A 26,413-nucleotide genomic window follows, 5' to 3' on the forward strand; every position below is an offset into this window, starting at 1 on the left:
GTCTGCATTTAGCCGAATCTGCTTTTCGCCTTTTGCGAACCCGATCAATAGACTATCGAAGTCATGACTTCGCGACCGGTCGCTACCAGATACCCGACGTCTTTCCGCGACGTCAACCCACCAAACATCCTCCACACCCTCCTCCGTTGTACATACCGACCATTATTCCGCAATTTTTCTTGTCTCTCGTTCACTCTTCTTCACTATTCTCCCTGGTTTTTCATCCAACCTTTTCTTTTGGTGTGTATGTTGTGTTATATTGCCTACCCTACTTACTATTGGGTCTTGTCGCGGTGTCGAGTTCAAGACGGAGGAAAGATTTTCTTTACCTGTCTTTGTATGTAAGCTGGGAAAGCTGTCTGTCTGCGGCAGCAAAAGATCCGTGTCGATAAGACGCATGTGGACGTAATATCGTAATGAAAGAAAGTGAAGCTAAACACATGGTTCGATTGATATGATGTGATACCCCCAAATGCGCGCAAGCAGTACTCATTCGAATTCACAGTGTTTGTTGCGTCGGGTAACTGTTTTGTTTCGCAGATAGACACTGCACCGAAACAGCACGCGGGAAAAAGCGTGGACATTGTTTCAAAAGAGGTCCCACCCCCCCTCCTCCCACACAGCTTTTAGAAGACAACAAACACCGCCCGAATATGCCACTGCGTCCGCTCACCCGGGACACGCCGATATCTCGTCTCAAACGTCTGCAATAAGTAGGCATGTTGCCAAGTCCTACGTGCCCGAGAGCTCAGGTTAAACGTTTGGTTTACGTGTATGGACTCAATACCATGGTGGCCTAGACTCACGACCCGAGCCGCGTCCTTCACAAGCGGCGGAAGAAAGATCAGAGAAGCATCTTAGCTTGGGTCATACCTCGTCTATGCCGCTGCTAAAGATAGCTCTACATGATATGTGAATCGTGTTTGCTGCCAAGGCGGGGTTTGAGGTAGATGGTGGCGGTGACGCGAAGGGGTGGAAGTGCGGTGGGCGAGACCCACGGGTTGTTTTCCAAGGTCTAGGCTGTTTTCATGTAGATGGCGAACGCAGAACAGAAGAACCGTAAATTGGTCTCGCGGTCTTATGTGATGTTGAGCTGTTTACACAAGGTTGAAGAGGAAGTGGCAAGGATACTTCGTAGGCGAGCATGTCTTTTGTGACTATGGGCAAGGTTCCACTTCAATGGAGCCCTGGAGCAGCCATGTTCGTTCTGGAAACCAGCGGAGCTCCGGGATCGTTTGCAAATGTCAAGTCTGAAAATGAATGTTGTGCACATAGGATATGTTGATATGATCGATTTCATTGCTTTCAAGTCGTTACCGACATTGTTTTATATGGCATTTCTTCATTCAGTCATACGTGTGAGACGTAACCTTCATGGATCGGTGTTGCCATGACCACAAAGCCATTTTTACAGTGCGGTCTGTACTGTATGTGGCCAAGCAAGAAAACGCCGAAGCTGTGCGTGGTCTACGACTTGGCCGCACCAGCCTTGACGAGGATGATATCACCATCCTCGACGACGTAATCCTTACCCTTGGTCATGATCTTGCCCTTCGCCTTGACGCTGGCTTCATCGCCCTCTTCCCTCAGGACACTGTAGTTGTACACTACGACCTGGATGAAGGTCTTTTCAAAGTCACCATGGATAACACCGGCAGCTTGCGGTGCCTTGGTGCCGTTTCGTAACGTCCATTGCCTGACCTCATCGGTACCGGTTGTGAAGAAGCTGCCAAGGTTGAGAGCCTTGCGCATAGTGATGACAACCTTGGGCAAAATGGACTTGGCACCAACGGTCTTTTGCTCTTCAGCAGACTCCTCATCGGTCATGGCAGCGAGGCGCTCCTCATACGCGACGGAGATGGGGATGACAGGGTCGCCAGTAGCGTGCTCCTTGACCCATTGCGCGATCTTGGGCAAGTGCTTGTTCTTCTGGCGGACGTAGTCCTTCTCGCTGAGGTTGACGAGGAAGACGACGGGCTTGGCCGAGAGAAGGAAGAGAGGGTTGATAACCTCGACCTATTGAACTGTAAGCTTGTGTTCGCAGACTTGTATCAAGTTGTAAAACAGAGCAGTTGGGGTAAAAAGTCAGAAATGGACGTCACTTCAGAAAGTCCTGGCGTTACTAGGACATCAGAGAGCTGGGATTAGAGAGCAATCGCTCTTTGTCATCTTTCGAGGGTGGTGGTGAGACAAGTGGAAGATTACGTACCTCTTTTGGTGTCCAGTCACCTTTTCGGACGTCTTTGCCGTCCTTGAGCATGGCGAGGATCTTCTCGACGGTCGCCTGCTCCTCCTTGAGCTTCTTCATCTCCAAGCTCTGACCACCTCTCCTGGTCTCCTTGACGAGCTTCTCGAGGGACTTCTCAACAAACTCAATGTCCTTGAGGCGCAACTCCTCGGCGATGATGTCCAAGTCACGGAGCGGGTCGACGTCACCCTCAACGTGAATGATCTCGGCATCGTCGAAGCACCGCACTACCTGGAAGATGGCATCGACGGCGCGAATATGTGACAAGAAGGCGTTTCCGAGACCAGCACCAGTCGAGGCACCGCGCGTAAGACCGGCAATATCGTAGACAGTCAAATTGGCGGGGACCTGCGACTTGGGCTTGTAGTGCTCTACCAGCCAGTCGAAGCGCTCATCGGGAACAATGACGCGAGCTTCTTCTGGGTCGATGGTGGCATATGGGAAGTTGGCGGGGTTACCAAGCGAGCACTTGGTGATGGCTTGGAACAAGGTCGATTTACCAACGTTTGCTAGGCCGACCTGGCGACTACTGTTAATGTGAGAACGCGACAACGACACACAGCAGGGCGCTCACTCACGATACCGCTCTTGAGGCTGTTGCCCGGGCGGCCGAGAAGGACCTTCTCCTCCTTGACGGCTTTCTTGGGAGGCATCTTTTTCTTCTTGGCCGACGCGTAGGTGCGGACAGTGGTGAAGGAGATGCAGAATTTTCGCGTAGAAGAAGGGTGGAGAAGAGTAGGAAAATCGCAGCAGGCAGTGCTTGCTGCTGGGCGGCAAAAAGTGGGTATCAACGAAGAGAAGGAAAAGGTGAGAGGGATGGCGGGGGGCGTTTTGCAGTGAGGGGCCCAAGAGATGACTTTGCAGCCAGCTCTCCGGGTTGGCGTGCGTGTGGTTGGGTGTCGGAGGGCAGAGGGACTTGCAGCGACACCAGCCGAATTCTGCGAGCTTGGAGCCCCGGCCAGTGCGCAGTGCGCAGTGTGCCGCTTGCCGAGAGCGGAAAGGGCGACGCAGCAGGGGTGCACGCGAGCCGAGAGCGTCCAGATGGCCGACCATAGACGGCGGCGGATCATGTCGTCTGCCAATCCACGGTTCCTCCACCTCCTCGAGACACACTACGTATTCCTCCACAGCATCCTCAAAGGGCTGGTCCCGCTCGCACGCTCTCCTCCTATCCTCCTCTCCCCCTGCCCCAGACACTGTCTGTGTACTGCGCGCATGCACCTGTACAAAGGCTGCATGATATCCTGCCGGGCTTGACGAGAATCACCCCAGCACCTTGTACCACCCGTTCACGTACCCCACAAAATCACACAGCATGTCCTCCTCGAGCCGCACGAAACCGTCTCGCAAGTCTTCGGGCTCACACCGAACCACCCTTTCCCTCTCACGGGCCGAGGTCTCCATCCACGTCTACGACCTCCTGCCGCCCGGCAAAGTTTCGACAGTGCTCTGGGCAATTGGTAGCTCATTGCTGCACACCGGCGTTGTAGTTGGCGACCGCGAGTATGCATACGGGGGACACGATCTGCGGAATCAGACTGGCGTATACTGGACAAAGCCGAGATTAGAACCGCCTGGCGGCACTTTCAGGACAGCAATACTGCATGGCTTCTCCTTCAGGCCGCCCGAGGAAATGGACGCCATCATACACGAGGCCTCAATGGAGTTCCAGGGTACATCCTACAACCTGCTCACCAAGAACTGCAACCACTTCACATCCTACCTATGTGAGAAGCTCACGGGCCGCCCCGCACCCACATGGATCAACCGCGCCGCTAGCATAGGCGTAGCTCTCCCATGCGTCGTACCACGGGAATGGATAGAGCCACCGGATCATGATACTGCGAATGGAGAGCTCCTTGACGAGGACTTCGAAGACGAAAGAGCGTCTATGCTGCGACACGACCAACAGCGGCGCCATATTCAAGCTGCAGAGGAAGAGAACTGGCAAGGCGAGGGCCATCCTGGTAGCAGTCGTCGAGGTGAGCAAGGAGGCGCAAGAGGCTCTATTCCTAGGCACGCATCCAACCAGAATGTCCCCCGGCTGGTCAACTTCAAAGACACCGATAGCAGCGGTCGTACGCTGCCGTCAGCGGAAAGAGCGCCGATGCCAAAAAACTTGACTTGATTGTACAATGTTGCTTGATCTGTTGTTGCATTTGTACATGTTCTCGCGTCACTACTTTGATGTTCCTAGATACCCATGCGCCTAGAATGCCATATTGTACACTCGAACTGAAGTGTCCCCATCCCAAAGACTCGTTGCATCCCTTAATTCCTCTATCCCAACCTTCTAGGCTTCTTGCTCCGTACACCTCCAAACTTCAACCTCGTGCTGTCGCTGAGCTTGACGATCAGATTTCGTATCTTCCTGCCCTCACTTCCTAGTATCGCCTTTGTGACCGCCTCTCGGCCCTGCCCAAATCCCCTGTATACCAGCTCCAGCTTCTTGATCTGCGGCAACAAGCCCTTGTCCTGTATCCGGCTCATCACGAACGCCGCCAGTTGGTAGCCCGCATCATAAGTCCCGCGCCCCGCTTTCCGGAACCCGATGTTGCCGCACGATACGCTGATCAGTGCATCTCGATTTGGCTTGGACAAAGTAATGTGTGTGTTGTGCTTGGTGGAGTAGATGTGCAGCTTGTGCTTGTCGTCTTCCTCCCAGTCGCGAATTGCGAGATTCTGTATCATTCCCTGGCCAGGGATCATGTTGGCAAACTCGCCTGGCGATGCGCGTTGGAAGTTGCCACCGATCGATGTCATGAGCGAATCGAGTCCGCCCAGCTGTTGCTTCGGCGGAGGAACAGTTCTCGATGGGGGAGGTGGTGCGGGTGTGCTCGTGGTTTGAGATAGGCATCGCGCAGGTTGGAGGGAGCGGCATGCTGGGCGCAATGTGGATGTGACGCTGCGGAAGGCGCGCAGTGCAGTGTTCTGTGACATGGCGGACAGCGATGCGGGACTTGGTGCCCTCAATGGCGGATCGCAGGGCTGGCGGAGGGCGTGGAAGTCGCTCGAATCGCAACTTTCTGCGATATGGTCCGTGCCCTCCGATGCGGAAAAAGATGGGCATTGCCGAGCAGAGGCAACACTCTACCCACATCGTCACCGCGCCCAAACTTTGCTTTACATCATTGGCGCCGGTCCTAACTCGACATTTGTCTTGATTAATAACCTGTAGTGGGAGGAAGATGAGACCAGCAACCACATTCGCCCGAGCGAGAGGAAGCATACAACATGCGGCCACTACATCATCCGCCGCCTATGGACGGGCAGCTGCCTACAGACGGTTATCAACTTCGCCGCTTGGCTCACGGTCATCTCTGACGACTGGATCGGCTTCTGCATTGCCACAACCCTTTCTGCGTAGCCAATTCCTCCCGCAAGACATCCTCTTCCGCACGTCATCCACATATACCCGCCACTTTTCTTCCCAGCATGCGCTCCATGAGCAGGCGCAAAAACAGAAGCCTATGAAGGAGGAGGATCCTGTAGCTAAAACGGATGCTAAAAAGCCTGCAGACGGCAGCACCGCAGAGCAGGCCACAGGTGAACAGGCCAAGGACGGAGAGGAGGCGAAGGAAAAGAAGGCCGGCGAGGAAGAGGCTGGCGAACAAAAAGAGGGCGAAGAGGGAGAGAAGAAAAAGAAGGAGGACGCCCCCGCACCACCGCCCCACGGCGACAAGACACCATGGCAGGTCTTCACGGAGACTCTGCAGCAGGAGTTCCAGGCGTCGAAAGAATGGAACGAGGGAACCAAGGAGCTTTCTGGCTCGATCCACGATTTCACCCAGAACCCACAAGTCCAGAAGGCGAAGCAGCTTTCGGATGAGGCTAAGACCAAGACTGCACAGGCTCTGAAGGCCACTGGACGCGCAGTGGGCTCCGGCGCGGCATGGACATGGGACACCATGCCTGTGAAGGGTGTTCGAGCTGCGACTAGAGTTACAGCGTCTGGTCTCGAATACGCCACGCGACCTGTACGACAGACAAAGGCTTTCCAGGCAGTCAAGGAAACCATCGACGATGGCAGCTCATCGAGATACGGTGGCTGGGTTGAGAAGGAGGAGCGCAGGAAGCGAAGAGAGCTTCGGGAGCTCAATGAGCTCCAAAGGACTGGCGGCAAACCCACCGGACCCATGGAGGAGGACCCTGAGTATGTCATGCAGAACACACAGCTGTGACTCGGCTAACAACCAGCAGCGCGGGCACAAACGTCACGCTCCACAAGGACGCCAAGTACAAGGAGATTTGGCGCGAGTGGAAGAGACAACTCCAAGCTCGCCCAGGGTTTCTTCAGCATGAAGAGCGTCTACAACGAGTCCGACAACGCAATTATCCAGACTGCTCGTAGTATTTCCGACCGCATCACAGGTTTCTTTGCCGAGAACGAGACCGCCATGGTCATCAAGAGGTTCCGTGAGATGGACCCCAACTTCCAGATGGAGCCTTTCCTCACCGAGATGCGCGAATACATCCTCCCAGAAGTTTTGGACGCTTACGTAAAGGGTGACATCGAGGTGCTGAAGCAGTGGCTGTCCGCGGCCCAGTACTCGGTGTACGCGGCGTTGATGCAGCAATACCAAGCTGCTGGACTCAAGTCTGACGGCAAGATCGTCGACATTCGAGGCGTCGACGTCCTGAATGCTAAGCTGCTCGAGCCCGGTGAAATTCCAGTCTTCATCCTTACCTGTAGGACCCAGGAGGTCCACGTCTACAAGAACGCCAAGTCTGGAGAGCTGGCATCCGGCATGGACGACAAGGTCCAGCAAGTCACATACGCCATCGGTGTCACCAGGATACCCGAGGACGTCAACAACCCCGAAACACGCGGGTGGAGACTGATTGAACTTCAGAAGAGCGCAAGGGATTACTATTGATCGACTCGCTATTTCCTCTGTACCATGTACCATCACACTTCTTTGCTGCATCTTCCTGCTCGCGACCTTTGTATCCGGCATCTTCTGGCGTCCAAAAGGTCCTATGACCGACTTTTTACGTTCATGTTTTACTATCTCCCATCTTCGCATGGGTAATTCTTCTCTTTTGATTCACGGAGCGGGTAGATGAGCGCCGCGGTTGGCCTGGCGCATGGCATGATGACACACTTCACCACTCTGTATGTATAGTATTTGGACGACGGGATAGAGGATGAACATGTGTGATTACGAGCACGTGTATAGGGAGGGGGAATGAATGATTGGATCGGGTGTATAGAAATGCTATATATCTCAATCCACCTGCGTAGCTTTGACTAGTGGAGGTTGTGAAGTGCAATGCAATCAAAAACAAAAACTGGAATTCCCATCATACACGTTCAACTCTGACGTCTCCTTCCCCTGAGCTATTAAATCGGCCGAACAACGTACCAAACTCTCAAAAATCGCAATTCGTAACTGTCCAACCGCGCAACGTCTTGAACCTCGGCACATCTCCCCACATGCACGGAGCCTCTGATCCTCCATTGTCCGTTCGCTTTTCACCGACTTGACACACACGCGGAACACTTGCCTAGCCCCGGATCAGAAAAGTCTTTGCTTCTGGGCGCTCCGCATAGCCATGTCGTCCGCAAGGATCGCCGTATTGAGACATGTGGGTCCGCGCGAGGTCGGCCGGTGCAGTGGACGGAGTATAAAGGATGTAGGAGCAGCAAAGCGGTTTGGGTATACCGGTAGCAATCGGAATACGAATAGGACAATTAGGTGGCAGAGTAGTGTTTGTAAGTGTCTCTCCTTATCCATTGCTTCTATGCAAGACTTCAATGGACTATACGGTAGCTAATTCATACACCTCATAGCATCGCAATCAAGTCAATCTTCCACACCACCACCACCACCACCCCCCAAGAAACCACTCCTCATCCGTGCCCCCCTCGCCCTCGCCCTCACCCTCCTCGCTTTCACAGCAGGCTTCACCATGGCCGGCGCCCCCGCCCTCTCCTCCCTGCGCGAAATCGCCAACCCCCCGACGGACGCCGAAACCCTCGACCTCTTCACCCCACCCTCCCCAGACATCGCCCTAATCGAAGACTCCATCTTCACCCACGCAGAAGTAAAAAGCCTATTGCAAAACCCCAAATTCATCGCCTCGCGCCCGCACCTCAAGATCCCGGAGAAACTGCGCGCGCAGAATCTGACGGGCGGCACGCTCTTGGGGCCGGACAAGATTGCTGTTCCGCCGCTGCAGTTTACAACTGAGGATGGGAGCGAATACGTCTCGTTTCAATGGCTTGGTCCGGCGCTCTGCGGGCATCCGGGCATCGTGCACGGCGGGCTGCTCGCGACGCTGCTGGACGAAGGGCTCGCGCGCTGCTGTTTCCCCGCGCTGCCGAATAAAGTGGGCGTGACGGCGAGTTTGAAGATTGATTACAAGGCGCCGTGCATGGCTGGGCAGATTGTGGTGTTGCGCGCGGAGACGATTAAAGTCGAGGGCAGGAAGGCGTGGGTTAAGGGCAGATTGGAGACGTTGGTGGCGGAGGGCGAGAAGGCGGTTGTGTTGACAGAGGCGGAGGCGTTGTTTATTGAGCCGCGGCAGGCGGCGAGTATGAGGAGGGTTGTCAATTAGGGGGGGAGCAATGATTGAGGGTTCGTTGCCGTGTGTTTTTAGAGCGTAGGTAGATATAGATTTTATGCTTGTAATGAGATGGAGGTGAACAGTTATTTAAGACGCGCGCATGTTGATAAAGAACGGACTGTGAAGAAACATGTTGAACACTTGCCAGACTTCAGATTGCCTTGACCGTAGAGATATCCTTTTTTAACCCTTCAAAAAAAGGTCATAACTACCCAAAGAATATTCCACTATCGACTCTTCACTTCGCCCTCATCTTATCCGGCGCCAACATCCAACTATTCCCACAAACGCAATGCTTCGCCACGCCCATTAACCAACTCGCATGATGCGGCGTATACCCCGGCGTGCCCTGCATCACATCCTCCATATACGCACCGCACCTCGTGCACTGCCTCAACTGAGCCTTCTTCTTCCCCAACACTGTCTCGCCATTCGTGCTCTGAATACTATCACTCCTCCCCCTCATCTGCTGGCCCGACCCCGTAACCGGATGTTCCTGCTTGCCCGTTCCTCGGACAATCATCTTCTGGCACACGTCCACGACATGTGTGTCGTGCCATTCGCTGGCGCGCTTGCTTTCGTTGAACCCGAGCCACGTGGTGTCGAAGAACATGAGACGCCCCATATCGAGTTTATCGGCCAGGCAGCCGTTGCCGGATTTGTCGTTCCATAGCGTATCGGTGACGAGGCGCTTTGCAATGGGTGCGAGGATCTCGGGGATGTGGCCGAGCATGAGCTCTCGCTCGATATGGTTGCGCTGGATGTCGGTGAGGTTCGCGCGCTTGTAAGCGGCACGCACGTGGTTGTGCGTGTCGTTGACGAGCCCGTCAAACCAGCGGTAATCGAAGGGAACTTCGTTGACGGCGGAGTACAGAGGCGTGTATAGTTTCCGAATATCCAGGCTGATCGGGGGTTGGTTGGGACCAGCAGAGCCGGCAAGGGTCTCCGCTGATTTTTTTACCCACCCGATAGGCTGGTGCCAGAGTTTCATCATGGCGCGGGGAAAGGCGGAGAGGAGGATTAGAACAGCGGGCTTGTTGAGGGCGTGCATTTTTTGCTCGAGGGTCTCGCGTGTGAGAGACTGCGAGGGGAGATCCTGGATGGCGCGGCCAATGGTGAACAGGTCGTCCATCAAATAGGCCATGAAATGCAGTATCCATCTGCATATACCGATAAACTGAGGTACGACTTCGGGACGGAGCGATGTCTTCTCAATGTTACCGTGCATCCGCATGATGGTCGTCAAGATTTGTGTGATATACTTGATGTTCAGATTGATCCAAGCTATTTTGCTGCTTAGGCTACGGTTCGCTGGGCCATGTAGACCTAGCAAGTTCATAGCGGAGAGAGTTTTGACAAAGAAAGGAGAGCGACCTAGTAAGACCAAGTGCTGGCCATTCTGGTCATGAACTCCGCAATCGATGTTGACCTGGAGGCCATCGAACAGCAGGTCAATGAAGTCGTTTGTGCGCTTCTCTGATAGTGAGCCAATGATGCTGAAGACGTCATCACTCGAGTAGTACTGGTTTGCTGCAGATGATGACTGGAGCACAAGTGCTGCCAGAGCGGCCGAGTGTCGTGGATCGTCATCGTCCGAAGAGAGTGTACCGCCTGCTAGATACTCCATTGATCGGAGTTTGATAGTGCCATCTTGCTGCATGCATACAGCTATGCAGTGACTTGGTGACAAGGCGACATGCAAGGATGGCTCAGCGTGTGGGAACGCAAAGCCAGCTTGTAGCAGCGAAGTCATGGTCTCAGTGTTGCCGTCAGGCATGATGACCTCCATGGTCCCCCGTTTGCGGAATTCGATTGTGCCATCGTTGTAGCTAAAGGCCAGGAGCATATTATACCACAAAGGGTAGGTCGCAAGAACTACAGAGTGTAGCGGGAAGTCAGGTTGGCGGTCTAGCTTGGAGATAGTTTTGGCACTGATTGAACCCACACTTTTCTTCTTCGAGGTGACCTGATCGAGGCTCGAGTGTAATTGAGTCTGCTGTATGTGGCGTACTCCCCACCGTACTATCACGCTGTAAGGGTTCTCCTGCAGTTGATCTGATGAAATGATATTAGGGGGGCGACAAAAGATGGCTTGTATTGTAGGCGAAGAACCATCGCCGTCTTCAGGTGTGGTCGGTAGGAAGTTGAGGTGCGTAAGCTGCGCAGCAGCTGCACCTCTCAAATCACCATTTATCAGGCCGATGGGATCGCAGTCGTCTTCAATGCTGAGGAGTGAGACGTTCAGTACCGGTTTGTCGAAAGGCCCTGCATTCGCATTGCGCTTATCCTGTGGGACATTCCATACTATCTCTACGCGATAAAGATGAAGTCGCCGCGCGACATCGTAGGCTACCAGCAGCAGAGTTGCGTCATTGTTAGAAGAAAATGCGGCATGCGTAAATGGTTCTTTGGTCGACATGAGCGGGGCCGATTGGGCCGAGACCTCTTGCCAGCTGCTGTCGTTCTGCTGGAATCGTAGCTTGAGTTCTCCGTGTCTCTTGAGATAGATGAGTGATGCTTTTCCGTCGAGAGGATGGAACGCATCGTTGAACATGTGAGACTTGACATGCCATTGCCATTTATTGCCATCGCGTGTTGTTGACCAGGCAATGTTGTTCTGCGCTTGTGTCAGGTGGTTGGCATCGTTGACAATGTGTGTTCTTACCTTTGCCTCATATGGATGTATAGCTAGCCAGTGCATACCCACGACCCCGTCCACTTCGGCTTCTGGGTGTGCGAGTTCTGCTCTGATGAATTGCATCCGGTCGAGAGCCATTGCACACGAGAAGACCATGACTCGGCCAGCCGCATCCATGAGCGCAAGGTCGTTGCCTAGATGACTCCATGAAAGGTGAACAAAAGGGAACTGCTCGCGCCCTTGCGGCACGTCAAGGGGTACATCTTTTCTTAGATCCCACTTGCCAGTCTCCGTGTCTCGAGAGAAAACTTTGAGGTTGGCTGTGTATCCATCTGGGCTAATGTATGCCACGCAGCCATTCTTTGACCACGCAATTTTTCTGTAAGACGTTAACAGCGCTCTTGATAATCATGTCCATTCCTAGTGATCTTACTGGCAACATCCACTTGCGCCGAGCTCATCAATGCGCTTGGAGAGTCCTTTCACAGGTGAGGCAACATTGATGGCCTGTAATGTTACATTTTCTGAGTCGCCGAACAGGTCATCAACGTCCATGTTATATGTTGCATCCATGGTTGACAAAGGCGCCTCGTTCCGTGGCTGGCATAGAGGTACCAAGGAAATGAGGCTAAAGTGAGAAGATATCAACTGCGCAGATGGAATCTGGGTGACGAAGCAAACGTCGGGTATCACGCGAAAGAAAAAGTGGAGAGGAGTGCTAGGCTCTCAGGCACGGTGAGCGTGAAGCACGAGTTCCTGAGGCTAGGACTCGACCTGCGACAACATGGGCCAACGGCAGTAAGCGAGGCGCTAAGGATGCATTCCCAGATTGGCGTGGCGTGTATCGTTCGTGGGAGCTTCGTGCATCTCGCCCACCACACGGGCACAAACCACATTGCGCAGGCATGCACTGGGGGGTTGAACATCATGACGTGCGAGTTCCATGCTGCTGCCATCTACGTGCGTGGCGATTGAAGACAGATGCAATTTGGTGCCGAAGTCATCATAGAGCGTCGCATGTCCCAACTGCGTGGCTCGATGCGCTGTGGCTTCCGCTGGCAGCAATAATGTAATGCGATGCTCAATCAAAGCCGAAAGAACAAAGACTTCGATGCGCTCTTGAGTGCGTGGAGAATTCATTCACTGTCTGGGACTGTTCCTTGTTGTGACCAGAGACGCGGGCTATTGCAGCTATTGCACGGTCAGACTAGCATTAGTCTCCCGTAGGTAAACAGACGGAAGCCCACTGTGTTTTGGGCCTGCAGTTCGCAGCCTTGGCATTGTCATTCGAGGTGTCCCGGGTGCCCTCTGTTGCCAACCTCCCCGTTTCGCGACCACTACCACGCCCGTTCACCTTCATCGCTCACAACGCGACCGCGCCTGCCGCAAACGCGCACCTTCCCTATAACAGCCGCGCTTTCTTTTTCCGTCACGATGCCCTAGCGCCGCTCCCATCCCCACGCAATCAGTCGCCCGGACAGCAGGCAACTCGGCGGTGACGGCACGACCCACAGCCCAGCTTCCACCACTGCGATCAACTTTACGATCCCCCATCCACCCCCAGCACGACGCCCGCTAGCCAAGAGTCTGTGTATATACGTGCAGTACATGCTTGCGACTTCTGTTATCGTGCTGTACATGTTGGCCTGAGCGCGTGCGCGGACCATCCCTTGGCTGGAAGGTGCATCTCACGCTCCTCACCGAGTCTACCTACCCACGACGGCCGATTGCCCCTTCCTATTGTCGTAAACCCGAGGCATTCACGTCAGAACCTGCCCTTCACCATGTCGTTCTGCCTAGATAACGGGCCGAGCTCGCCCTTGAGCAGTCCCATCCCTTCAGACGCGTCCGATTCAGAGGTTTCTCTTCTTTCTCGGTCACCTACACCTCCCAGCGACACGGACCGCTCGTTCGCCAAACGGCGCCCGTACCTGTCGCCCTCTTCTTCGCGTCGATCATCCACCAAGACTTCTCCTGTGCCAGAAGACATGCCCTCGCCGTCATCCAGCAACGACGATGGCGCGCCCCCTCGCAAGAAGAGAAAGCTTGCAGACCCCAAGGAGCGCACTACCGAGCGCCTCGACCTCACCAACGCGGAGATCGATGAGGACGAGCAGCCGCAGCTACAGCGCTTACTCAACGTTCTCCACAAGAAGCGCAAGATTGTGGTTATCGCTGGCGCAGGAATCTCCGTGTCGGCTGGCATTCCCGACTTCCGATCAGCGACAGGTCTGTTCAACAGCCTGAAGAAGGAGCACAAACTCAAGTCCTCGGGCAAGGATCTTTTCGACGCGTCTGTCTACCAAGATGACAACTCCACATCGACATTCCACGACATGGTACGCACTCTGTCGCAACACACAAAGTCTGCACAGCCCACTGCTTTTCATCATCTCCTCGCAACACTAGCCCAGGAAGGCCGGCTCATGCGACTGTATACCCAAAATGTCGACGGCATCGACACGTCGCTGCCACCGCTGAGCACCCAGATTCCCTTCCCCAAGAAGGGACCTTGGCCCAAGACCGTTCAGGTACATGGTGGCCTCGATTACATGGTTTGCTCCAAGTGCCATGACCTAGCGCCATTCGATGCCGACATGTTCAGTGGACCAACACCGCCCCCATGCCCCACGTGCGTTGAAAACGACAACGTTCGCCTGGTGGCAGACAAGCGTAGTCACGGCATCGGGAGACTTCGCCCGCGCATGGTACTCTACAACGAGCACAATCCCGACGACGAAGCGATTGGATCATGCGCAGCTGCCGATATGCGTTTGCGCCCTGACGCGGTCATTGTAGCAGGAACTACTCTGAAGGTACCTGGTGTTCGCAGGATCGCCCGTGAAATGTGCAAGATCGTAAGGGACAGAAAGGACGGCGTTGCAGTCTGGATCAACAACGACCCGGAGCCATTGGGCAAGGAACTCGAAGACGTCTGGGACCTAGTGGTCAAGGGACCCTGCGACGAGGTCGCGCGTCACGCCAACATGCGCAAGTGGGATGACCTAATGGACTACAAGGAGGTTACCGACGCCGATGTGAGCAAGGTTAAAGAGAAGCAGAGGGCAGAGGTCATCATTGGCACCCCGAGGAAGCCCGGCGTCATTAGGAATGCAGGACATCTCACTCCAGGGCAAAGTCCTCGCATCTTCCCACAGACGATGGCCCAAGAGCAGCCTACTCCGTCGAAGAAGGGGACAAAGCGAAAGTCGGACGCCCAGATGGATTTGTTCGGCAAAGTCGCAGCGAAAGCACCTGCAAAGAAGTCCCAACCCAAGAAGGCAACCGTGGGCAAGAGCAGAGCAAAGAAGGAGACCAATGCAGAAATTCCTGGTATCAACGCTGTCTTCAAGGCGACTAAAAGAAGTGCCAAACTTGCGGGCAAGCCGTTGTCCAAGGCCACCAAGCCCGCTGCAACATTCGTCAAGTCCGAATACGACGCAAAGCTCCAGCCTGTGCCCAAAGAGAACGTTGACGACACAATACATGTTGGGAAGCGGCCGTATACCCCCAGGAAATCCAAGCTCACTGTCATCAAGAAAGGCTATCACATGGCAGAACTGTCGGATACAAACCATCGAAACAATCACGTACTCGAGCGTCCAGTGGTGGAAGGCTTCACACCAACAAGGAATCGCACTGCTAGTGATCAGCTACGCGAGGAGGAACTACAGAAGTTCGGATTTGGCTGTTCACCAACGAGCAATTCACGTCCTTCTACCGCAAGCTCTCAGAGGAACGAGATTGTACACCCACCCTCCGTGCCTAAGAACATGGGTCACATTTTTTCTGATTAGTAGCGATCGCATTGCCGGGTGTTTAAAGAGTTTCCCACTGTTCGCAGTTTAGGTTCGAATGCGCATTAGGTGTTTAGAGGTGGGGGGTTTTGTACCAGTAGTGCTCGTTCTTGACTTGCATCTTTCAGTCCGATTGTATGATACCCGAGTTGATGGGTACATTCTTCAATGTTTCATTCCTACAGGATGCTGAGGCCGCATGCTTAGGCTCTTGTTAGCGGTCAATGACATACGGTTCCCTAACCCTCTTCAATGTTCATAATGTGCGTGTGTCCTGATCTGATATGAACAATTGAAGTTGTAGAGTCACTCGGAAATGACTACAACGTGTCTTGTGTTTTGGGCACATGGTTACGCGTCGAGGTCGCGTCTTCAACCGGTTAGCGCGACCTTGGCATCAAGACGAACATTCATGGGTCGACCACTTGATGTTCCTCTCCTTCTCTCGCTTTTAACGCAGTATACCATCTGGTACATTTGCCCTTTTGTTATCTGTAGAAGCAGATGAGGTATTGTTAGCTTTGCGGAGCAACGTGCAGGAGATAGCTTTGGATCTACAAGTGGACTAGATTCGCTAGGACTGCCGGGCCCATTCTGCATTGGAAAGAGTTTGATTTTGGAGCAAATAGCAATGTCGACTTCTCTTGGAGTGCGAAATCTCACATCGGCACCGCTTTCCATTAAACGGATCGAGCAGTTCCAAGACCCCAATACGGCACAAAGTAAACCTAGTGGGTACTTATTCCGCTCGAGAAACATTACATCCGCAATTCCATCAGCACCCAAGCTGGGAGAACATGCTGGGAGCTTCAAACGTCTTGATGTGAGCATAACGCTGGCACCTTACGAGTCACATACTATAGATCAGCAAGATTCACTTAAGAACGATGGCGATGAATTGCCAGCAGCCAAAATCACGCTGCGTCTTACCATTGAGGATGCTAAAGGCTCCCGACATCGTATTGATACTCACCCTTCATACACCCAAAAGTCATCACAAGCCTTTACACCGTTGACATCAGGCTTCATCATCGACCTATACAGCACTATTCCATCCTTCGAGGCCGACTGCTCATCTGGCCATACATGCCAACCACCTGGTCGACTACAAGAAATGGATGTCCACGCTACCAGACACTCTCCCTCTATCAGCCATCAGTATACCAGGCACACATAACTCGCACGCACACTACCGTGCTCTCCCCTCCGTCCGCTGTCAAGTGGCCGACATTGAGACGCAACTCGATCAAGGTATCCGCTTCCTAGACATACGCCTCCAGCCCGTCCATGCCACAGACCCAACCAAGAAAGATCTCTTCCTCGTACACGGTGCGTTCCCCAACAGCCTCACCGGCCCCAAATACTTTGCCCCCATCCTGCAAACATGCTACACCTTCCTCGCCTGGCCAACCCCACGAAGACCATACTGATGTCCCTCAAGCGCGAGGGCGTCGGCTCCGCCACATGACCAGCACCTCGCCCACATCCTCGCGGAGCACTACATCGGCCCCAACGCCTCGCAGTGGTATACATCACCTACTATCCCCTACCTCGGCGCCGTCCGCAGCAAACTCGTCCTCGTCAGACGCTACGCCTCGCCCACACCCACCTACGGCCTGGACGCCACCCCCTGGCCGCACAATTCCTCACACGCCCTTCTTCCCCAAACCCCAACCCTGTCTTCTGCCTCCAAGATCTTCTGCGAAGTCATGCAGCCCACCAGCATCCCCCGAGAAAATCCAACACGTCAACGCGCACCTTGTGCGCGCGGCGGCGTGTCAACATCATATTCCGGGCGTCACGACAGATAGGACAAATCCTGTGCCGCCGGGCCCGCTGTATTTGAATTTTCTCTCCGCGAGCAATTTTTGGAATAGGGGGTGTTGGCCAGGGGTTATCGCGGGGAGGGTGAATAAGGGCATGGAGGAGTGGTTGTGTGGGGGGCATGCTTTGGGGGATGAGATGGCTGGAGTGAGGAGGAAGGGAGATGGGGATGCGGGGACGGGGGTTGTGGTTATGGATTTTGTGGGCGAGGGAGGGGATTGGGATATGGTGCGGTTGGTGGTGGGCATGAATATGGGGGTTTTGATGAAAGTTGATGGAACGAGTTGAGCAAGGAGACGGAGACGGAGACGGTTGTATAATACTTGACTTGGGTATCGGAAAGGCGGTGTTTGTACATGTATATACAGTATCCTACAACATCACCTTGGCCATGTTACTTCGAGCTCTTGGTCAAGCTATCCTTGACCTCTTTCAAGCCCTCTTTCGCCATAGCACCTGCATCCACAGTCTTGTCATCTACGCCCGCTCTCTCCTGCACTCCCGCCTCCGCCCCAAGCCTCTTCTCATGAAAGCCCGTGGCGCGCAAATACCCCGCAACAGCAATGCCCACCGCCATGCCTCCAAAATGACTCGCATGATCCATCAGCGTTCTTTGGCGAAAACGCCGTCCTAAGCTCGACCAGAAAAAACGCCACAAACAACATCTTGGGCCAAAACGAGAACTCCACATCCTTTAGGAACGGGACTTTAATCTTCTCCTTGTCCGTCAACAGTAGGAACAGCGACGCAATGCCCCAAATAGCCGCACTCGCGCCCACAGAATGCGCCGAAATGACCCCCCTGCCGAGATTCGCCCAGTACAAGCTTGCCAGCGTACCGACCGCGCCTGCGGAGATGTATGTGCCGAGGAAGGTCCCCCTGCCGACGAGGTCGTGGCATGCGGGCGCAAGAATACACAGCGTCATCATGTTGGCAAGCAAGTGCTCGTACTGGACGTGGCTGAAGACGTTTAGGACGGACTGGACGGCGCGCGGGTATCCGGGAACGTGCATGAAGTAGCGGATCATAAGCGGCCAGAGAGGCATGATGCGCCACGCTATCGCGACGGCACCGTTGATGACGAGCAGGGCGCCGAGTGTGGCGATTGAGGGGGAGACGTCGGGGAAGAGGCGGTACGAGGGCGATGGGGGGAGGTAGTAGTGCGCGAAGCCGTAGCTGAGGATGACGGTGAAGAGGACGAAGGCGGTCATTGGGTAGAGTCGTTGGGCCTGGGTGGTGTTAGTATCGAAGTCGGGATGGATAGGAAGGACATAGTTACCCAAGGTGGTCTTTGACAGCATCTCCTCCTCAGAGGCGAATCCCGAAAGCGATTTCTGCTGAGTATTTCTCTTGCTCTTCGTTTGCGCCTGCTGACCATTTCCCGCCCAAAGACGTCGACATATGTGGATTGGCCTGGCTTCATGAGCTGTTTTCCCGTGGGTGTTTTCACCCATTCGCCGGTCGCAAGCTTCTCTTCCATTTCGCGCTCCTTCTCCTCCTTCTCCTCAGCCACGCGCGTGATCTCCTCCAATCGCTGTTTGCGCTTCTCTTCGATGTTGCGCTCGAACTGCGACTTGCCGGCGTGTAGTATGCCAATCTTCCGCTCGTCTCGTTCTTGTTGCTGTCGCTCTTCCTCTTCCTTCTGCATTTGCTCCTTGAAGGCTCGCGCGGGGTCCTTGTACTTGGACTCTGTCTCTGGGTCTGCTAACCACAGCTCGTATTGTATGCGGTTTGCTTCCTTCTCAGCCCACTCTTCGGCCGCTCGCGCCTCGTCGATAGGGTATACCTCGCGTAGCCATTCCAGTCCTTTCAGAGCCGTCTCTCGGCTCACGTGTGTGTATTGCTTGCCCAGGTTGTCCACGCCATAATCGGCCAATGACCCTGCTGTCCGGCGGTGATGTAGTATTCGCAGCACATTGTTGGCGTCAGCTGGGGATAGTTTAGAGCCAAATATCCTTCTGACCGTTCTATCGTCTACCCTCCCGTCTGGTAATGGGCCTATCCGCACTGTGCGCTTCGGAACGTGTGGCAATGTGGGGTTTGCTGGTGTGTCTATGACTTTGGCCATGTAGCGACGAGTGGTATGGAATGACCGGCATTGTGGTCGCGACTTTCGGTATGATTGCAGTAGGGCGAGGACAGGCGATCTTGAAGCGTGCTCGAGCTGTGTGTGGGCGGTACACAGTCGGCGTGCAAGGGTGGCGCAAGATGGGCGGAGGAGGGACATTGCGAAAACGCCTGCTCACCCCAGGCGGTGCACGTGTTTCCGGTACTGTTGGTGACTAATCAATTGGATGTCACCTCATTTGCTTATATCGACCAGAAGAGATAATGCAGGGTCCGCTGAGGGGCGAGCTCTGGCGAGCATTGCTGCTTCAGATGTTTGTTCCCCAAATTGTTCGGCATCTTTGCGCACGGACATCGACCTACGCGCATCATTCACTCCAACCCCACGCCGTGACCTCCACTACACCTTGTTCGACCAATCGCAAGATCAATTCGTCTGCGCTTCCATCACGAGCAGATTAACACGGCTGTTGGACATCAATCCCATTGAATCAATAAACCGTACCGAATACCTGATCTAAACGAATTTTGATCGCAGCAACTTTGGAAGCGTGCGGTGCAATTGTTTTCAACAGGGAACATATCATAGATTGAATTGAAATCAAATTCGCGCAAGAATGCCGCCATATATGTCATTTCTTCCGCGACTTGCTCGCCGTACTGCCTCACACATCCAACGATGCTCTATAAGCACGAATCAACTCCCTACTCCAACCAAGCCCGCCTTCACACCAACCTGGCCCTCTCTCATCTCCGCGTCTGCTGCCATCTTCGCCTCAGGCTGCACCCGCAGGATACTTCTACAACCTCCCCACCTAGACTCCACCGACACACAAATCCAACAGCTGCTTGCAAGCGAAAAGACCAAAGACGCGTTAATCGAGGAGCAAGAGCGCCTAATCAGCCGCAGAGAGTTGACCGCGCAGAGTCTCTCTTCTCAATTAATGTGTTGCATTGATTCATATAATGAGTAGTTCAAGGGTTACTGGAAGACGTGCAAACACTGTGTGTAGACTACCTAGAATTGGTGGCGGCGCAGCATGAAACCATCACGACGCTGATAGAAGAAAGAGAGGAGGATGATGAGCAGAGGTTGTTGAGATTGCTGAAGAAGATAGCCGAGGAGAAGGCGATATCAAATCGAGATAGGGATGCTGATTATGATGAGGATGATGACGAAGATGACAGCTGAAAGATGGTCATGGTATCCGCGTGTTTGGTGGATGGTGAAGGTGAAAGTTTGTGGGTGAAAGCTATGTGCCTCTGGACCTAGAAGTACTACCACATGGAAGCGCTCGTACTCCTAAACGCTCCCCAACCAAGGAACTCTCTCGCTCGACTCATCATCGATAAATCACTCAACGCATCTGTCAATCAACCATGAACGCACAACTCCGAGCTCACGAGATGTACACCAACCGCCGTACTGCTAATACGCCTCCCCTTAAAGCTCGACCCGGGCCACCGCTCAGTCCTGGCGTCTGTCCTGTCAAAATCCTTTCACGCAAGTCTAAGCTGTTCAGTCATGCCCGGCCCTTGCATGTTTTTGGTCATTGCTAGACGCGACAATTAGAGGGCATGGCCTATTTGCAGATGGAGCCTTGTAACAACAATTAGGATATTGGACCACGAGAGGGCTGTATTACCAGCAACGCGATTGAGCGGCTTATAAGAAGACCAGGCTGATACGCCTCAGCTTGATATCATCGAATCAAACACTCTTCTCCGGGGCTTCATCCACCTCCTTATCCTCACTCTTCGCCTCCGTCCCATTCGCCGCCTCCACCTTCCCCTCCCCCATCTTCATCCTCTGAATCTCCGACCGCATATTATTAAACTCCCTAAACCCCTGGAAATACTTCCTCCTAAAATCGTTCAAATCGCTCGCCCTCGTACCCTTCTCATACTCCCTCTTGACCATCTCCAGCGCACCTTCAGGCACCTCTTCCTCGCGCAGCCGCCGATACGTAAGCAGGCGCCGCGACCACTTATTGAACGCTTGTACGCAGACTGATTCGAGTTTCAGGCATGGGTGTGAAGGGATGATGAGCTCGATGTCCTCGTCGTTGGCCGTCGGCATCCACATGCTGAGCCGCCCGTTGTCGACGAGCGTCGCGACGGCGAAGGCGAGGATGTCGTCGAGCAGCGCGGTGAAGGAGTATGGGCGCTTTGGTGGGATGTATCCCGGTGCTTTGTACTGATCCTGGTGTGATTGGCGTTCACTCTCGAGTAATTCCTGCCGCGAGCCGAGCACTTTGAGACCCTCGCGGATGCCGTATGGTGGGTCGCAGACGATGCCGTCGAGGTAGCCCTTGGAGAAGTCCTTGTCGCGTGGAATGATTCGTAGCGGAGTGTTTGTGAGATCGGAGACGAAGCCGCCTAGGTAGTTGGATAGGAGGCCGTATTGCTTGAAGTTGCCGATGACGTCCATTTTGCCTGTTTGTCCTCTTCTTGCGCTGCCTCCTAGCCCGCGGATCGTGCGGCCGTCGATGTCGCTACCAAATACTATGGCGCCGAAGTGCGCACATGCGATTGGAAAGCCACCAGTGCCCATGAACGGGTCGTAGAACACTTTTCCAGGCGCTACTTGTGCGATGTTGGCGGTTAAGAGTGTAAGTTCTGCGTCCATGGAAGTAGTACTGATGTAGTGTCGCTTCTTGAGATCATACGTCTTCTTCGCTTCATTGCGACAAGAGTCTGCAATGAAGCGCCCAAAGTACATGTACTTCGGTACCTTGACGTCCAAGTCGTAGTTTTCGAAGACGCGGAATGATACATCAGGGTTGCGCATCTGTGGCGCTCCTTTGAAGCCGAGATACGCGAACGAGTCGATGATGGCGCCCTGCTCAGCTGAGTTCTTTCCGCCTTGGTAGCCTTCAACCGTGAATCGGAAAGATGAATGGTCATATTTCGACCATTTCGAAATTGAATTGCTCTTGACTGATTCGTGAAGTGCATCATAGTTTGCACCTTCGCCCCATAGTTCGTAGATCCCTTGGGCAAGCATACTACGCGTGACTATAGCTTTTGCTGCAGCATCGGAATCCAGGTTCACAAGGCAGTATGGAGACTAGGAACATTAGGACTGATGAAGACGTGTGTGTTGGGAAAGAAAATGGTGACAAAAAGAAAGACAGCGGAACGCAGCATACATATACCCACATTTTCATCGTACTTGATAAACTCCAATTTAACACCAGCAAGATCTGCTAGAGCTTGCAGCTCAGCTTTGCGAAAGCTCTCGTGCGTTTGCGCGAGTCTGACAAGATATGTAGGCATATCTGATCCAAGTGGCGTGGACAGGGTGAGTTCGGCAACAGGAGATGGCAAATATTCAGTCCGGTATAGGCATCATCGGCACTGGACTTGATGTTGTCGCTCAAGTGCGCAGCTATATCGCATTGCAGGAGTCACTAGCAAACTGGGGGGAGAAAATCGTGGGTCATTGCACATTCCATTATGATTGGTTCGCTAAATGCAGTGGTGAACTTGGAACCTGCACCGACCTCATAGATTTCTCCCACACATTCACCATCTTCTGCCTATGTTCGGAAAACCGTAACGGCATCCTGCTCAACCCATGAGTAGCTTTCTAAGACACCAGAATCTTACATTGGCTTATCTCGGTACCCAAATGCTGGGCAACGTGCGGCGGAAACCTCCAGGATACACAATGCCGCACCTGTCGTACTACGACGCTCACTCTTATAATGACTTCGACCCAAATCAATCGGTCGTTCAGTATGATACCCGCTTTTATTCCTCTCCCTAAGTACCCTGATTCACCTCCCCCAATTCCCCCAACCTGTAGGTAGGTATGAGTGAGTGGATGAAAGGTGTGAAGTGTACGTACCTAAAGCTCTGTTCTCCGTGTGTCATTCACTCTCCTAGTGGTGTTAAGTCGTGACTGCAGGTTGTATGTTTACTATTGATTTGGGAAGAGCGATTTGTCTAAGTCTTGAAGCAAGCAGTGTATTCGATGTCATACTGAATTCTGGCTATCGATGATGTATCATGGTCACTAGGAGCGAATACGTTTGACCAGGAAAGTAGATTGTAGACATGTATATATGTGCGCTCTTCAATTATGGAAGGAGAGGGAGGCAGCAGGAGAGCTTTGTACTCATACTCTGCTCTAATCCGCACTTGCTACACCCATAACACCTTCTCCCAAACCATTCACTAATGACCGCAAACCCATCTCTTCCCCTCTTGAGCGCATCTTGGAACAAATCATGCCTCTCCGCGCTCTCTATCTGCGCGCGTCTGATCGCCTTCACTGTAGCATTTTGCCCACTGCATACTGGGCATTCAACCTCCGCATCCTCAACATCTTCGTCCGTGCTCAAACAACTCCGATGGTAGCTGTGCTTGCACAAGAAGTGCACAACAGGTAGTTCGAGCGTCTTCATGCATACCTGGCAGCGACTGGCTTGGAAGACTTCGGGTTTGGTGTTGAGTTTCTGTAGTTCATTCTTCTTGGTCTCAGTGTCGGAACGGAACGTCTCGATGGTACGACGATTGGATGCGATTTCAGAGCGCTCGCGCTCAATGGTTGTGCTGAGGTATGATTTGATCATGCCCATTGTTGCGACACCATTTGTGGAGAGTGTCTGGATAACTTGGAGGGGAGCCATTAGACCATCCTCGTCAATCTTCTTGAGTACACTATCGAGCTCATCGCCTGCTTCTGCGAGGACATCTGGCGAAGATGTAAAGTATGCAAGAGCAGCTGGATACAGTGCAGGCTCTTCGGGACCATACTTTCGTAGCGCTCGGATGGCGCCTTGGGTGTCGTTGGCGGCGGTGTAGGAGCGGAAGATATCGAAATGCAATCCCTGCTGTTCGCGTACTAATATAGCCCCATCACGGAAATTTGAGAGATGCGAGAGGAGCAGAACATTCGAAGTGTCGATGGGTATGTCTCTTCCTTCCACAAGCTTCTTGGCCTTGTTTTCCCACTCTTGTCGCTCTCCATCCTTCTTTGATGATGCGGTGTGCAGGTACATTTCGAACAGTGTTGTGTACAGATCGACCTTGTCGTCTTCGCGAAGGTTCTCGGACGCGATGCATGCCTCTAGGAATACGATAAACTCTTGAGAGTGGTCCACGAACGCCGAAAATGCGGTCCGCGGCTTGGGCACCGTGTACTCAGGCGCAGGCTCGTCCGTAGTCGTCTCTACTATCTGAGCTTGGCTCATTGTACTCTTCTGCTCGCTGAGGGGAGTTGATGCCACGGAACTTGTGTTCATGTATGGTAGAGGTAGCAGAGCGGCGAGGTTCTGCACGGCACTTGATGCAACACCAAGGCCCATGCCTATCCCTCCCGGCGTCGCTGGAGCGTTTGGTATCACGATAGCGTCCTTCTTCGGACAAAAGTTACCGGTGTAATAGTCGATAAATAATTGTGTAGTGTCCTTGGCAGTGTGCTGTAGCAGTACTGTCGCGTACTTCATCAGATTGAAGTAGGCAACCTCAGGCTCCAATCGCCAAATGTATGCCAGTGCTTCGGCATATCGTTTGGAATCTTCGATAAGCACGTCAACAACAAGCTCGTGCTCGCCGTGTTTTCGAGCAAGATAAGCCGCTTGATCGTAGTAACCGCCTTGCCGACACATCGAAATGGCGGTGTCGAGATCGAATTTCAAGTCGTCGGGCGACTTGATGAACTCCTCCAGCTTCTCGACATCTTTGAGCTTCGCGTAGCAGTTCAGTAGTAGTGTCGTATGATCTGACGTCGCTTTGTGGTGGTCGTGCAACTCTTCCAGATACTCTATCAGATTGTGTATCCTTTGCGTGTCCAGGAACTACTGTAGCGTTAGCGTAGGGAGAAAGAGTGGTTGCGCTGAGCTTGCCTTGCGAATGACCTGAGAAGGCTCCGTGTTATCGATTGCCTTCAAGTATTGCTGCATAGCTGTGTCGTAGTCTTGCTTCGAGTACAGGTGATCGCCAAACTTTCTAAGGATGACATTCTGTTGTGCAGCATCTAATCCAGCCTTTTGTGCGAGATTGATGGCCAGGACATACAGATTACGTTGGTATAGTATGTCCAGCTTCTGTGCAAACGGCTTCTCGTGATATCGAAAGATCTAATTGCTGTCAGAAGCGCATCTCGATGAGAACGAATGTGAACCCACCTTTCCGTCCATGGTGAAGACAAACAAATCACCCCACTCTGATATGACTGCTTTGACTTGAGACGTCAATTGCTCCTGATGCGCCACAAACCGCAATTCTGTGTTGAGCAGGGTAAAGCTCGATGTGTTGAAAACATCGTCAGTAGCCCCAATGCCAAAAGCTCGCAATGGATTCGACCGTGGCATAGCGTTTGATTTGGGGGGCGCAACAATCACGACATAGTCCTTGTACACCGACACCTTCTTCTTCTCGCCTTCGTACGTATAAGGGGGTCCTCGGCCATGTTGGCCGTAATAGTAGATGGCATCGCTCCTTCCTACGACGACCTCCCGCGTGGTCTTGTCGACAGCCATGCAATCCACCCCGCAGCCGTACTCGTCGAGCGACTTGGCTGGCTGTCCTTGACCCCTGCCAGATATCACAAGTGTCATTATCCGGTTCGTTGTCGCAATGTACAGCGTGGTGATGCTCCCTTCACGGAACTCTATCCCAGTAATAGGCTCCTCAGATTCGAAAACGGTCCGCTGCCTGGCGCCCCGATCGTGTATGAGATCGCCTCTAACAACCGTAACAGCACCATTTGCGAAGCCGACGGCAAGCTGAGAGAGATCGTCGAGCGCAGCGAATGCAGATATGGGAAACTGCTTCCGTCCGTTGTGGATGGTCAGGGTGCTCTGGCAGCGCGGTATGCCCGTCTTCTTTTCCAGCTTATCCAGAGCCCATACTTTGAGTACTGGCTCGTCCGACAGGTCCTCGGCTATGGTAACCAGTAGCGACGTGCCCTCGATCTGCTTCATGTAGTTGATTGCACCCGTGTCATGTGCCTTGAACGCGCGCACGACCTTGAAGGCCTGCGACACGATGCGCACGATGCCATCTGCGCTGCCGAAGAAGATGCTCTCCGAACCCGAGACTATCGACGTTATGTTTCCGACCTACACGATGTAAGCACCTGTATATGCGCCTGCGACAATGGCATACTTCGGACAGGAATGAGCTCTCTTCATCGGGTAGCTTGACTTGCGCAACGTCAAAGAACTTGAACTGCCACTGCTCTCGGGTCAGCTTTGCCATGTTGTCATGTCGTGGTCACGAGCGCCTACCGGAGTGACTGCCATACTGCCCTTACCG

General features: G+C 53.4%; 12 protein-coding genes across 12 annotated transcripts; 6 read left to right on the forward strand and 6 right to left on the reverse strand.

The window, feature by feature from the left end:
* Window positions 1–1,283: 1,283 nt before the first annotated feature.
* Window positions 1,284–3,318, reverse strand: SNOG_06911 (hypothetical protein; the record flags this gene model as incomplete). The annotated part of the gene is made up of 3 exons (XM_001797220.1): window positions 1,284–2,016; window positions 2,210–2,767; window positions 2,809–3,318. The coding sequence occupies 3 exons, from the start codon at window positions 3,316–3,318 to the stop codon at window positions 1,468–1,470; spliced, it is 1,617 nt and encodes a 538-aa protein (XP_001797272.1). The 3' UTR covers window positions 1,284–1,467.
* Window positions 3,319–3,563: 245 nt separating this feature from the next.
* On the forward strand, window positions 3,564–4,376 carry SNOG_06912 (hypothetical protein; the record flags this gene model as incomplete). The annotated part of the gene is made up of 1 exon (XM_001797221.1): window positions 3,564–4,376. The coding sequence occupies one exon, from the start codon at window positions 3,564–3,566 to the stop codon at window positions 4,374–4,376; it is 813 nt and encodes a 270-aa protein (XP_001797273.1).
* A 152-nt stretch (window positions 4,377–4,528) lies between these two features.
* SNOG_06913 (hypothetical protein) lies at window positions 4,529–5,188 on the reverse strand (the record flags this gene model as incomplete). Its single annotated transcript, XM_001797222.1, has 1 exon — window positions 4,529–5,188. The coding sequence occupies one exon, from the start codon at window positions 5,186–5,188 to the stop codon at window positions 4,529–4,531; it is 660 nt and encodes a 219-aa protein (XP_001797274.1).
* A 530-nt stretch (window positions 5,189–5,718) lies between these two features.
* On the forward strand, window positions 5,719–7,125 carry SNOG_06914 (hypothetical protein; the record flags this gene model as incomplete). Its single annotated transcript, XM_001797223.1, has 2 exons — window positions 5,719–6,401; window positions 6,513–7,125. 2 exons carry the CDS (start codon window positions 5,719–5,721, stop codon window positions 7,123–7,125), a joined length of 1,296 nt encoding a protein of 431 aa, XP_001797275.1.
* Window positions 7,126–7,779: 654 nt separating this feature from the next.
* SNOG_06915 (hypothetical protein) lies at window positions 7,780–8,881 on the forward strand. Its single transcript, XM_001797224.1, has 2 exons — window positions 7,780–7,964; window positions 8,043–8,881. Exons 1-2 carry the CDS (start codon window positions 7,805–7,807, stop codon window positions 8,807–8,809), a joined length of 927 nt encoding a protein of 308 aa, XP_001797276.1. The 5' UTR covers window positions 7,780–7,804; the 3' UTR covers window positions 8,810–8,881.
* A 175-nt stretch (window positions 8,882–9,056) lies between these two features.
* Window positions 9,057–12,011, reverse strand: SNOG_06916 (hypothetical protein; the record flags this gene model as incomplete). The annotated part of the gene is made up of 3 exons (XM_001797225.1): window positions 9,057–10,784; window positions 10,842–11,835; window positions 11,890–12,011. 3 exons carry the CDS (start codon window positions 12,009–12,011, stop codon window positions 9,057–9,059), a joined length of 2,844 nt encoding a protein of 947 aa, XP_001797277.1.
* A 1,229-nt stretch (window positions 12,012–13,240) lies between these two features.
* SNOG_06917 (hypothetical protein) lies at window positions 13,241–15,421 on the forward strand (the record flags this gene model as incomplete). The annotated part of the gene is made up of 1 exon (XM_001797226.1): window positions 13,241–15,421. The coding sequence occupies one exon, from the start codon at window positions 13,241–13,243 to the stop codon at window positions 15,251–15,253; it is 2,013 nt and encodes a 670-aa protein (XP_001797278.1). The 3' UTR covers window positions 15,254–15,421.
* Window positions 15,422–15,884: 463 nt separating this feature from the next.
* Window positions 15,885–17,365, forward strand: SNOG_06918 (hypothetical protein; the record flags this gene model as incomplete). The annotated part of the gene is made up of 3 exons (XM_001797227.1): window positions 15,885–16,243; window positions 16,413–16,582; window positions 16,695–17,365. 3 exons carry the CDS (start codon window positions 15,885–15,887, stop codon window positions 17,363–17,365), a joined length of 1,200 nt encoding a protein of 399 aa, XP_001797279.1.
* Window positions 17,366–17,471: 106 nt separating this feature from the next.
* Window positions 17,472–19,304, reverse strand: SNOG_06919 (hypothetical protein; the record flags this gene model as incomplete). Its single annotated transcript, XM_001797228.1, has 4 exons — window positions 17,472–17,688; window positions 17,738–18,411; window positions 18,453–18,958; window positions 19,259–19,304. 4 exons carry the CDS (start codon window positions 19,302–19,304, stop codon window positions 17,472–17,474), a joined length of 1,443 nt encoding a protein of 480 aa, XP_001797280.1.
* A 457-nt stretch (window positions 19,305–19,761) lies between these two features.
* SNOG_06920 (hypothetical protein) lies at window positions 19,762–20,336 on the forward strand (the record flags this gene model as incomplete). The annotated part of the gene is made up of 2 exons (XM_001797229.1): window positions 19,762–20,071; window positions 20,158–20,336. 2 exons carry the CDS (start codon window positions 19,762–19,764, stop codon window positions 20,334–20,336), a joined length of 489 nt encoding a protein of 162 aa, XP_001797281.1.
* Window positions 20,337–20,759: 423 nt separating this feature from the next.
* Window positions 20,760–22,151, reverse strand: SNOG_06921 (hypothetical protein; the record flags this gene model as incomplete). Its single annotated transcript, XM_001797230.1, has 1 exon — window positions 20,760–22,151. The coding sequence occupies one exon, from the start codon at window positions 22,149–22,151 to the stop codon at window positions 20,856–20,858; it is 1,296 nt and encodes a 431-aa protein (XP_001797282.1). The 3' UTR covers window positions 20,760–20,855.
* A 1,078-nt stretch (window positions 22,152–23,229) lies between these two features.
* On the reverse strand, window positions 23,230–26,356 carry SNOG_06922 (hypothetical protein; the record flags this gene model as incomplete). Its single annotated transcript, XM_001797231.1, has 4 exons — window positions 23,230–24,951; window positions 25,000–25,233; window positions 25,282–26,195; window positions 26,251–26,356. The coding sequence occupies 4 exons, from the start codon at window positions 26,354–26,356 to the stop codon at window positions 23,230–23,232; spliced, it is 2,976 nt and encodes a 991-aa protein (XP_001797283.1).
* Between the last annotated feature and the right edge of the window lie 57 nt (window positions 26,357–26,413).

The sequence above is a fragment of the Parastagonospora nodorum genome, assembly GCF_000146915.1.
Source record: "Parastagonospora nodorum SN15 chromosome Unknown scaffold_10, whole genome shotgun sequence".
NCBI lineage: Eukaryota > Fungi > Ascomycota > Dothideomycetes > Pleosporales > Phaeosphaeriaceae > Parastagonospora > Parastagonospora nodorum.

Bases quoted from the DNA above. Each gene is read 5' to 3' on its own strand.
- SNOG_06915 (XM_001797224.1), top strand. From the start codon at position 7,805: ATGTCGTCCGCAAGGATCGCCGTATTGAGACATGTGGGTCCGCGCGAG. The intron at 7,965-8,042 runs GTAAGTGTCTCT...TACACCTCATAG, and splicing joins TAGGTGGCAGAGTAGTGTTT to CATCGCAATCAAGTCAATCT.